Consider the following 12,315-nt stretch of genomic DNA (forward strand, 5'->3'; position numbering starts at 1 on the left):
GCTTCTAATGTATTGAGACAGATGTACAGCCTCTGTCTCTGGTCCATGTGCTTCAGCAGAGCTGGGAAGCCCCCATCTCTCCTTTGACACGTTTGCCTCATCTGTGGGCCCCTGTGTAGTAATAACATTATTCCATGGCTGGCTGGTCCAGCAGTTGGGAAACAAAATCAGAGTAACTGGCCTTAGGTTGTGGTATTGATGGCTTATCAATGAATTGGAAAATGCCTTTCATGGACAGGGCAATTGTCTGGAATGCAGTACAAGGCTGCCCTCAGGCAAGCTTAAACGTGTTCAACTCATAATGCAAAATGAAAATCATAATTAGATACAGATATATCCCACTCTGTCACAGAGTCATTTAAAGGTGGCCTTCAAAGAGAAAAAAACAAACAGGCTTCTAGGCTTATGATGTAGAAATGTTTGTAAAATGAAGCAGAAACGAGGGGTTCAACTTGTTTTTAACAGTAGACATTCAGGTCTTGTCTACCCTGGAAGATTTTATGGCAGCATGAAATTGTGACATTATAAAACACAAGGGACTGAAAGCTGAGGCTTGAGTGAGGAAGACATTTTTAATCAGACTGTTTTAAACTCTGTGTTTTTTATTTGTTCTTGTTCACGTGTATTTACCTATGTGTAAGAGGGTGTGAGATAAAGGACCCAGGGCCGGCTCCAGGCACCAGCCCAGCAAGCAGGTGCTTGGGGCAGCCAATGGAGAGGGGCGACACGTCCAGCTCTTCGGCGGCAATTCGGTGGCGGGTCCCTCACTCCTTCTCGGAGTGAAGGACCAGCCGCCAAATTGCCGCCGAAAACTGAAGTGGAGGTGGTAGAGCCGAAGTGCCACAGATCGCAATCGTGGCTCTTTTTTTTTTTTTTTTTTTTTGCTGCTTGGGGCGGCAAAAACCCTGGAGCCAGCCCTGAAAGGACCTCTTTGTTAAATCAGTACCCCCATGTCACATTAAAAGCCCATGAGGTGTCTGAGTTCTGCAAGGCAAGGCCATAGGCTGTAAAAGAAGCACTTGACAAGCAACTGAACAAGCTCCAAAATGACTGGCAAGTTCCAATGTTTTGTGTTGCTAAATATAATGGTTCTTTGACTGTATGCTCATTATAAAACACTATTAATTCAGTATTAGAGTGGTAACAGTCAGTATCTATTACCTTTCTGGTAAGAAATATTTGGAAAAATGGTAGTATGAAATCCTGGTCCCCTTCTAGTCAGTGGCAGTTATGCCACTGAATTCTATGGGTAAAATCCTGGCCCCAGTGTATTGTATACCTACATTGCATTAGTGTAAATCAGGTCTCTCAACCAGGGGTCCGGGGCCTCCTGTGGGGCCATAAGCAGGTTTCAGAGGGTCTGCTAAAATAAACCAGAAAGCAGGGCCAGTGTTAGACTTGCTGGGGCCCAGGACAGAAAACCAAAGCCTAAGCCCCACCGCTTAGGGTTAAAGCTAAAGCCTGAGCAACTTAGCTTTACAGGGCCACCTGTGGCACTGGGCCCCACGCCATTGCCTTGCTTGTTACCCCCTAATGCCAGCCCTGGCTTTTAATCTACTGGATATGGAGAAAAACAGTTGTTGTGGCACAGGTAGACCAGGGAATTTTTATATCATGTTGGGGGGCCTCAGAAAGAGAGAGGTTGAGAACCTCTGGTGTAAATGACTACAGAAAGCGCAGGGCAAGGGAGAATCAGATCATTTCAGTGCTGTTCACACCAGGCTACTGTGCAGTGGCAAGTGCCTTTGCATTCTGATGGTGTTTGTAAACCCCTTTCTCTACATTTCACGATTTCTGCCTGGATGTAGCCAGGCGACTTTCTATGCTCTTCAACGTCTCCTGTGAGACTGAGTGCACACTTATCACCCTCAATGCTTGCTGACATGGGACTGTAGGACCAGACCCTGTCTTCCCTGTCCTCTGTCATCTTCAGGACTTACTTGCTACCCCTCATCCAATACAATGCCTTTCTTTTTTTCAAAACTCAAGGAAACTTAAGCTGGTTTGCCTCCCTCCTAAGTTGTCTGGATCACATCCTCTCTGTCCCATTTCTCTTTGACAATTTTAAGGAGGTAAGAGATTTTCAAAATAGCATGAGCATGATTTTACATCTCATGTGTATTCATGGTGAAACTGATATGGTGGAGGGTTGCTTTGACTATCTGGCTGAGATGGAATGAAGGGACAAAAAGGTTCCATGAGAGTTGGAGATATGTGTCAGCTGGGTTATTAGCAAGCAGATGAGCCTAGAAGCTGGATGAGATGTGCCCAGCTAAGAACAATAATAAAATCCATCTCCAACTAGGGGTAGATGGGCCTAACTAGCTGCTGTCTGACTAAGAGATTCAAATTGTGAAAGTATCAGCAAACAGAGTTCTTGTTTTATCCTAATCTAAAGGGGATAACTGCAATTTAGGTCCATCTCCACAGGCTGAGGGGGTGGAAGAATGCAAGTGAAGTGATGAGGTAATTTTTTTTATAAAAGACCCTGTAATCAAGCTTGTAACCTTTTTTATGTAACAAGCCCTGAGGCTCTGCCATTCTCTTTGCTGACCCTTCAGAAAGCTCAGCTTGCTGTGTGCAACAGGTTCCAGCCATTTGTAACTTTGTAGGATCACAGCCTTGGACCCAGCCAAACGTAGCTAAGAAAAAGAACTGCCTCCTTCCCAAGGGCAGAAGGGACTGAGGGACACACACTGAGGTAAGTGAGAATCTAGCCATTGATCTCCCTGGGCGCAGGATGGAGGCTAGACTATGCAGAGGTACATGCCCTGTTAGCCCTACCTCCACACTGGCCTCTTCCGCTCCTTCTGTCATGGCCCCATGGCTTCCCTGCTCCCTTCACCTGGAACGGCGGGAGCAGAATGATTAAGAATGGGGAGGGCGACAATGCTCCTGCTCCCGCTCCCGATTGGTGGGTTCGGGCGGCGGATTCGGTCGCCTGGATTGGTTGAGCCTCTCCCGAGGCGGGCAGAGCCGCGCAGGCGACCGTTGTGATTGGCTACGCGGCGGCGGGGCTGCTATAAGAGGCGCGGCAGGGGTTAGCGGGGGACACTCAGGCGTTGGTGAGAGGTCGGTGCGGTTCTGGTCTCTTGTGTCTGGCGCGTGGTAGGTTGCGGCGCGCGACTGAGCAGCGGGATCATGGCGCCGGTGAAGGCCGTGTGTGTGCTGAAGGGAGAGAGCCCCGTGACGGGCGTCATCAACTTCGAGCAGCAGGTCAGGCCCAAGGGGGGGGGTGTCCGCGGCCTGGGGCGGGCTTGTGTAATCCCCAGGGGGAAGGGTGCGGGGTGTCCGCGGGGAGCTCGGGGTCGGCGGGGCTCTGTGGGAAGTGCTGAGTCACTGCGGGCGGGGCGAGCCGCGCTGGCTGTGCGGGGCCGGGGCTGCGCTGCGGGTTTAAGAGGCTGCCGGGGTTACTCGGGTGCGTGGATGCCGGAAGGCAGAACAAGCGGTGCCGCCGCTGTCCTGGGGGAGAGCGGGGCCCCCCCCCGCACCAGCCGCTGCCCGTCCTCGGGTAACCGCAGCCCGCGGGGCAGACACCCTCGAAAGCAGCGGCTACAAAGAGACGTGCGCGGTCAGCGGACACGCGCCGGCTCCCCGGTGTGGCTGGGCTGCGAGCGGCGGTGCGGAAAGGTGGTTCCAAAGTACGAGCTCTTCCCGCTCCTTTAATGGCTCCAGAGACTATTGAAAACGGGCTCTGATAAGCTTTGCTGCCGCCTGTGGCGTAGGGATGGAAGCTGAACGTCCCCCTACATAGCGAACCATGGTACGGCTTGAGATGGCTTTCAAGAGCCAGTCTCCAGCCACTTGGGATCGGTGGGGACAGAGCCGCACCAGAAAATTGAACTGTTTGTGACTGAACTGGCTAAAGTGCAAGTGCTTCAGTGTCTCTACTGGCTCTACTAACTAGGTTCAAGTTCTGCCCATGTTCTCACTAGCACTTGCATAAATCTAGGTTGCTGTAGGCTCTGTGCATTCTGGGAGACTTAGCAAAGCCACCAGTGCGTAGGGGACATTATTGGTAGGACTGACTGAATCATTTCAGTTTGTCTGCATCCATATTTGTGACAAAACAGCAGTTGAACTTAAGCTTTGAGTTACTAAACCTGTTGAAAGGCTGTCATCTTAACTAGTTATTACACCAGTTGTAGACCTGTCTACCGTGCCCACATTACAGCACGGCTGCACTGTGACATGGGCAGTGCAGGACACGCTTTATCATTGGGGGAGAACTCAGCTTTTTTAAAAAAAAAAGCTACCACCCCTCATTCAGGGAGGTTTATCACCCGGAGCTGTCTATACTGGCGCTTTTCAGCACTGAAACATGTCACTTGGGGGTGGGGGGTGTTTTTTCACACCCCCGAATGACTATAGTTTTAGTGCTGAAATGACAGTATAGACAAAGCCATAGAGCCACTCTGGATGTGAAGTGTCTTATGGGCTGAACTATGCAATAGTATGGAAAACTGGGAACAAGTTTACTTTGAGTGTTCTCTGCAGTTGGGCACTGGCACCCCCTCTCCTGTATCTGTGCTGGCATGATGCCGTTGATTTCAGTTGGCCTCGATGTAAATGAGGAGAGGAGCAGCCATGCCACCTCACTGAGCCAGTGTTGCTCTGAGATCATCTTGGCCACTCCTCCGCGCAACCAGTACTTGACAAGACTTTTGTGTGCCAGTGCTCCTTACTTGAAGAGGGCATGTATCCATAAATGTTACTCAAATAGTAATGTGCATAACAATGATTCCTGGTAAACAGGGTCACTTAAAATAGTGCATGCAAAATGTAGTTTCATAACTGACATATTAAACTAAAGAGACAAGGCAGGTGAGGTAATGACTTTCATTGGCCTAACAGGAGTTGTCAAGAGACACTTTTGAGCCACGCAGCTCTTCTGCAGGTCTGGGAAGAGTGACAGCAAAATGCAAGGTGGAACGGCTTGATTAGCATAAATAGTGAGCACCTATTGTAAGGGACCATTCAAGGTAGAGTGGCCTGTTAATGCCTGTGCAGTTATAGGATAAAAGGGGGCGAGGTGCTTATCTAGTGTGTCTGTTCAGTCCATGATTTTTAGTGTCTAGCAAAGTAATGTTTTTAAACTCCCAGGCTCATCTTTTTGAAAGTGTTGTGCAGGTTTAAAGCAGTTAAGCAATATTCAGTACCATGGAAAACCTTTCTTGGACAGCATACTGCTTACTCTTGTCTTCAATCATAATGATCAAAAGTAGCACCTGCAGGAGCCTAAAATCTTCTGCAGATAGAAATTACTAAACTGCCTATCTAAGAGGGCTGAAAACAGAGATGATGATCCAGAGGTTACAATATCCTTTACATAAGTTTCCAGAATAAACTGAGGCTAATTAAAATTACTTCCAGGCTAAACATATAAAGGAAAATCACTGTATTTATACTGCAGAGTTTAAAAGAACACCTTAAAGCATGAAAATAAGGTAAAGTGTATACACTTCCTTGAAAAGGCAAATACCTCTTGACAAGGGTCTTAAAGTATGGATGCCAACAAGATAACTTTCTTGAACAGTGATTGTGCTGTGGGATTATAATATAGAAACCAATTCTACTTTATAAATAAATTGGTCAGGTCAAAAGACTGCTTTGTATCTTCATTTGAGGCTTGAATCAATAAGACTAGCACCTGTATTGCTGGATGGACTGACTATATTTCATGATAGTTGTTCATAACTACTGCGTCAGTTGTTCACAAGTACAAAGTGCTGTACAAACTATGGGACTGCAAGGTGTATTCTCTTCATTGATTAGCAAGCCTCAGTTACAGCTTTATCTGCTGCCTTAAAACTCTAAAAGTCCAACTAATTGTTATAGACTAACAAAGAAATAACTTTTTTTTTTTTTTCCATTTGAAGGATAATGGACCAGTAACACTCTCAGGAAGGATTACAGGTTTGACTGAAGGAAAACATGGCTTCCATGTCCATGAATTTGGAGACAACACAAATGGTAGGGTTCTTGTCTGGGCTTTCTTGCTATAGTTAAACTGCATTCTGACACCTTTAAGTTTATGGCACTTGACATGATTGTCCTTAATATCATGTCTTGTGGGCCTATAAAACTACTGTAGTGATACTCGTACTGGAATCAAACTCCAGTGTAAATTCAGTTTCTGTGTACTGAAATAAAAGGAAAGCAATATAAAATGGTGTCTGCTAGTTGTTGATAGCAGTATCTCACTTTAAGAAACTGATGGTATATGACCACTGCATCTGAGCTACCAGTATTCTAACATAGTAGTTTTAAATCTGAAAGCAAATAGGCAATGGAATGGAACGTGAGGTCAGCTAGCTCAAATTTGAATGTTTAACTGGTCTGTGCCCACAACTGGGTGGCTAGACTTTCAAAGTATCATTTTCGGCTGAAGCAAGGATTGACTCACTGGAGATTTAACCTTCCATATCTATGTAGGTCAATCTGAGGAAGCTTGTCCTGACAGTACTCTTTAGATACCATGGATAAAGCACTCTGGAAGTTCTCGAAGCATCTCTTGTGAATAAACTGTAGTGGGTGTTCAGGACAATAGTCATTCCACCATATTTGAGTGGAAAGTGTCACATCATTCTTACAGGAAATGGCTACTGAGTTGTATTAAACTTGTATAAGACATCTTGCTGGGGAAATAGGTAAATTTATGCATCAGAAAGACTACTCTGTTCTGCATTAACTTTTTACTGAAGACTAACTTGTTACAGGATGTACCAGTGCAGGTGCTCACTTCAACCCTAATGGCAAAAACCATGGTGGACCACAGGATAAAGAGAGGTGAGCATCAGTATTTAACTTCTTGCATTCTATGGATCTCTACTAGAGATAAGCTGGTCTTAACACCAGTTGCTCCATCACCAACTGTCCCCCTGAAACTAGTGTAAAGTTCACCCTATGCCATTGGCCTTCCTCAGTCTTCAGCCACTGCAATCCATTGGCGATTCGGAACTGCAATATCTGGCTCCACTTCCCCACAGTGCCTGTTACAGGAGCTGGGAGATGCCCTCTGCCCCTAGTAAACACGAGGGAGAAACTGTTTGTGAGGAGTGGAGCAGACTGCAGTCTTAAGCTATATGTGCAGTGGAACTGCACAGTAGCGGAGTGGGGAACCATGAATGGGAGTGTCTTGGGAGAGAGGTACTGGGAGATACTGGTGAAGGTGGCATGGTGGGGACTAAGGGGGCTCACCTACAGGAATAGAAATCTTTGACAGCTGTCAGGGTTGACCACACAATTATATGGATGTTTCGCACTGGTACAAATTTGCTGAGGGCTATATCCCATGTCAATCAATTTAAGTATTACTGTGTGTAGCCACAAGGTGCACTTGAACTAGCTGATACCAATCTCTAGTTTAGAAAAGGCCTTAAGTGAACTCTATACCATTCTGAAAAGCACATCAATATGTGGAGTGGGAATTGCTGTTTAGTTATGGGCCATAAAAGTTAAGGATCAGTGTAGAGGCTTGATAGCTCTGTGTACCTAACACTACCAAGCTGAGCCAGGTTTTGTTCCTTAGAAATTCCAGAAGCCCAATTGTGTTGTCCTGTATGATGCCCTTGTGAATAATTGACAAATGACTGTGTCCGGTACTTGAGAGGACCATCCTCTCATCAGAACTGGCACTGGAGTAGAGAACAGAATTGCATCTAGATCTGTTATAATGGTGGCAAGTGGAGTGAGGCCAAAAAAGTGAAGGAGTTACTTTTGTGAATGTTTACACTAGCCTGACTCGACTACAGCACTGTAGCAGGTGTTGTAAGCATCTAATTCAATAAATATTTATTTGTATATGATGGAACTGAATGTGCACTTTTTTGTGCAGTTAATCCTATTGATCAAATACTTCATTTAGGGTTTATAGTAAATGTGGTCACTCATTCCAAATGTTTCAACATAACTTCTAGGAGTGTCCCAAATCAACTTCTAGCAAAGTTAGCCACACCATAAGCATGGCTATAATTGTCAGACTAGCCAAGCTATTTTTCATTTGACTCCACTTCTGCATTAGAGCAGAGCTTTTACCAACCCTTTAAAATTTCTGCCATTTCTAGCAGACGTGGGTGTGATTAACTTCAGCATTTAGGTGTTGGCTGTAGTGGCCTGCATAAACTTTTATTGCTTATGTAGTCAGTTTTGTAGGCATCTTTGGAAAAGGTTACAAAATAGGAGTCTGGAAAACTAGACTTCTGAGCCTTCACTGTTTTAGTAATAATAAAGAAAATCCTTCAGTATCAAGTTAAAGACCATTTAAAAACCTTCTAGATTCCCGCTCCCCTCACCCACCCACCCCCCAACCAAACAGCATAGCAATTTTAAAGGAAAATTGTATGCCTCAACTAAAACTCTAGAGGATTCAGCAAAAAAATATTTGCGGGGGGAGACTATTGACCTAAGCATTCTCTCTTTAAAAGCTTCTGGTATTGGCTGCTGTTAGTCTAGTCTGGTATTTTGATTACTAGTCAGAATAGTGATATTCATCTGTCTCCAAATTATATCTCAAGATGCACTTCTAGATTTTCAAATTTCTGGGTAACTAGAGCAAGCACAAAGTCTTAGTGTCTTGCCTATAGTTTATTTTGCAATTCATAAAATACAGATGTCAGAAAAGAAATAGTACAGGCAATGATGCTAGTACAAGCAAAATACAGCCAAACACTAACAATCTCAAATTGATATTTGGACATGGTGAGTTTATGTACACTTCTAATTTAAATTGTACACCAAGGGTATTCCACTTTTTTTCCCTCTGGAAATCCTAATTCTTCTGGAAAATCCTGGACTTTAAAGAACAAAAACAAATCTAACCTGTTCTTCTCCTCTCCTCCTCCTGCTTCTCCCCCCCCCCCCTCCCTCTTCCCCCCCCCCCCCAGCTTATGGATGCATGTCCTAATTATTGAGAATCAGATAGTGGGGAAACACATGCTAGGGAGAATGTTCCACAGTAGGCCAGAGCCCTGGAAAATGCCAGATAAGGTCACGTCTCATAAGAATAGAATAGGAAAAATGGTCACTGATTTTTATATTCCAGATCATTTGAGGTACCTAACTTTTTCCTCTCAGCTGGGAGCTTGCTTTGATAAATAGCTGTTGACAGCAAGTATTGTGGTACTGCATCAAACACTTAAGTGTGGCTACTTGTGCCCTTGTCAGTAAGACTCAGACACTAGAAATGTAAGCCAGCTTAGAGTTCTGCCTTCTTGAGATGAATAACTTAAGTGGAAAATGTTAGTATGGTAAATGGGGGCAGATCAACTTTACCAGCTGGTGAATTTTGATGCGTTTTGCAAAGATTTTTTTTGTAGGCTGGACTACTATCTGTCCTGGTTAAGCCATGTTTGTTTGTTTTCAACATCTGCATGTTCATTCCCAGGCAGAGCTCTGGAGACCACAAAGCATAGCTAGTGTTTTGAAGTCAAACTGAACAGTTTCTCTGCCAAAATGTTGGCAGATCTCCCTTATCCTTAAATATCTGATGATGGGGGTAGGTGGCATGCTTTACTCACTATTTCAGGTCAAAACCTAGTACAAATGACGACTCAACTTTTGTACTAAACAAACCAGGAATCTAACACCATGTCAGTCACTACATGGAAAAACTAATACTTAATGTCTCAAGACTCAAACGATTATTTTTGTGCATTCTAGGCATGTTGGAGATCTTGGCAATGTGATTGCTAATAAAGACGGTGTGGCAGAAGTGTCAATTAAAGATTCTTTAATTTCTCTTACGGGACAGTTTTCTATTATTGGACGCACCATGGTGGTAAGTATCAGCTGACTAGTATCTGTACTAAAGTCTTGTTGTGAGACTGAAATTTGGTACAGTGCCCCCATATTACAGGATCTACCATTCTTCGACTGAAAAATCTGAACCAAATAAGATGAATCAGTGACCATTTGTAAATGGACGCTGTAGTATTAACTGAACAGCACTATTAATCTAAATTGGGTGTCTAAGGACAAGCTAAATGTCAACACTAGCATTTCTGGATATCATTAACTAATTCTTCAATTCAGACAACTTTTTGGGGTTTCAGAATCTCTTTATAGATTACTACTGCAACAATTCTGGTTTTGCCAGCATGAATCTGTGGTGCCCTAAAAACAGGGACCATCATGACTGCAGGTTATTGTATCTTTGTTTAATGACGTTACCTGAAGCTTTGCAGAATTTGTGTGAACATACCTGCTAATAACCAGCATCCATAGCTGTGTACAAGTCATGCTGAAGGATGACTTTTCAGCCTCAAACTTTTAAGCTGATCTGCATTATTGACTTTAAAACATGTGCAGTAGTTCTCTTGCATGAATTGTAGTTCCAAAACTTGAAGCCTCATTTAAAATGAGACATGGCAAACTTGATGTATGAGTTGCATAATGAAGGCTTGTGTGTGAGGGGAGAAGATACCAGTTTCAAGGTGGAAGGTTTAAAATCTACTTGCACTTTAAAGGACTAGAAAATTGTGATCCATCTTAAAGGAAGAAGTGGGAAGATGCTGAACATGTTGGAGCTCTTGAGCTACGTATTTGTAGTCCTTCCCTGATTTCTGATGTCACCTAAAGGATTTCATGAAGATTTGGTGTCACTTGTCACACAGACTACTCCAACTACTTGATTTCTGCAAGTGGTGTCTTCCTGGCTGGCAGATAGCTTCTGGCAGGCTAGATTCTGAAGCTCACTCACTTCCTTCACTTAATTTTTGCTTCTTTCCAACTCTCTCCTGCCAAGTCTCATTCAGTAGGTGAGATACTAAAAAAAGTTGGCTAGAAGAAACTGTGGATCTGGTCTCTGCATTGCTTCCTCTAGTATTTAGGCATGGCTTTCAGGTAACTGGTTTGAGTACAGGTAACTTGATTCAGTGAAGGATTTGACAAGAGGCACTTAATAGTGACGCTGCTAACCTGTGTTAGCAGCTAACTTAATTAGTGCCATAACACTCTAGTTGGGTATTCAGTCACTCTGGATCTCTATTGTAGACTACTATAACTTAATGCAAAGTTCTTGTTCAGGAGATATACTGTGCAAGGTAACTGGTGTGATGCAGTTGCATCACTGGATTGTGAATGCACTGTAAAATCACCACTGTTGTATTGGCCTGCATCAGTGTTTGACCAAGCAGAGAAATGACTTGTGCCATCCATTAGGTTTACAGCACAGGCACTAGCTATGAATGCTTTAACCTACTACTGGCTATTGAAATCTTCCTGTTGGCTTGGGTCCCTGTTGCAGGGATGAATTTAAATCTTAAATAGCTTAATACTCCCCTTTTGGGTAATGGTGCCAAGATATTAAGCCTAATTTTTTTCTAAATTTGGATTTTAACTTGATTGGAAATTTCAGCTTGCAAATAAGTCTCAATTGGCCATAAGAGTAACCTCCAGTTCTTAAAGAAATACTATTGACACTCATGCTGAGTACTTATGAGCAGTCAGGTGCACTTTAATATTCAGCACAGAATTATTTGAACCTTGCTCACTCTAACTAAACTCTTATCTGGAAGTGCTTAACTTCTAAGACACTGTTTCCAGCAACATGAGGGAAGTAGAAGTATCTTTCCTCTCACTTAATCTATAAAAACTAGGCTTGCCTTGGTGATATGAACTAGAATTCAGAGGGAACCACTACCACTTAAGTTGCATGGCTAAAGGTTGAAATGTTAATACCTTGCCATTTTAAATGGATTAAGAATTAACACTGCTTTTTCTTTAGGTCCACGAGAAAGAAGATGACTTGGGTAAAGGAGAAAATGATGAGAGTTTAAAAACTGGCAATGCTGGTAGTCGTCTGGCTTGTGGTGTTATTGGAATAGCTAAGATCTAAATACTGACTACTTAGAAGCACTTAAAGTGGAAATAAGTAGGCTATATAGCCATCTACATCTTCCTGAAAACATCAATATTTTGGCCTTGTTCTGGCAAAAGCTTTCTTTAATCTTACTGCTACTTTCAGTCTGTGTAGTGGCTAAAACAGTATAAAGATTGACTTAATTTTGTACAATGTGTACTGCAATTAAAATGTTGATGGAAATATATGTAGTTGTATGTTCATCTGTTCTAACGTCATCTGTTCTAATGTCATCTGTGTATGAGTAAAACACTCCTAAAGATGGATAGGGTCAATATCAACATGCATCTATGTAGTGGCTTCCAGTTCCTAAACCCTCAACAGGTGTAGAAGTTACTTAAGGCCTATGAGTGAGCACTGTAATACTAACTGTAAAACCTTCTATAATAAAGGGACATAGTTATACACCAGGGTAACAGCTGCACTGGAAGTCATTCATTCAACCCTTAGCATCA

General features: G+C 43.5%; 1 protein-coding gene across 1 annotated transcript; it reads left to right on the forward strand.

Annotated features, from left to right (window-relative positions):
* The first annotated feature begins 2,870 nt into the window (after positions 1 to 2,870).
* SOD1 (superoxide dismutase 1) lies at positions 2,871 to 12,047 on the forward strand. Its single transcript, XM_005283906.3, has 5 exons — positions 2,871 to 3,216; positions 5,880 to 5,973; positions 6,720 to 6,789; positions 9,661 to 9,778; positions 11,726 to 12,047. Exons 1-5 carry the CDS (start codon positions 3,142 to 3,144, stop codon positions 11,834 to 11,836), a joined length of 468 nt encoding a protein of 155 aa, XP_005283963.1. The 5' UTR covers positions 2,871 to 3,141; the 3' UTR covers positions 11,837 to 12,047.
* Positions 12,048 to 12,315: the final 268 nt, after the last annotated feature.

This window comes from Chrysemys picta, chromosome 1 (genome assembly GCF_011386835.1).
Source record: "Chrysemys picta bellii isolate R12L10 chromosome 1, ASM1138683v2, whole genome shotgun sequence".
Taxonomy (NCBI): Eukaryota; Metazoa; Chordata; order Testudines; family Emydidae; genus Chrysemys; species Chrysemys picta.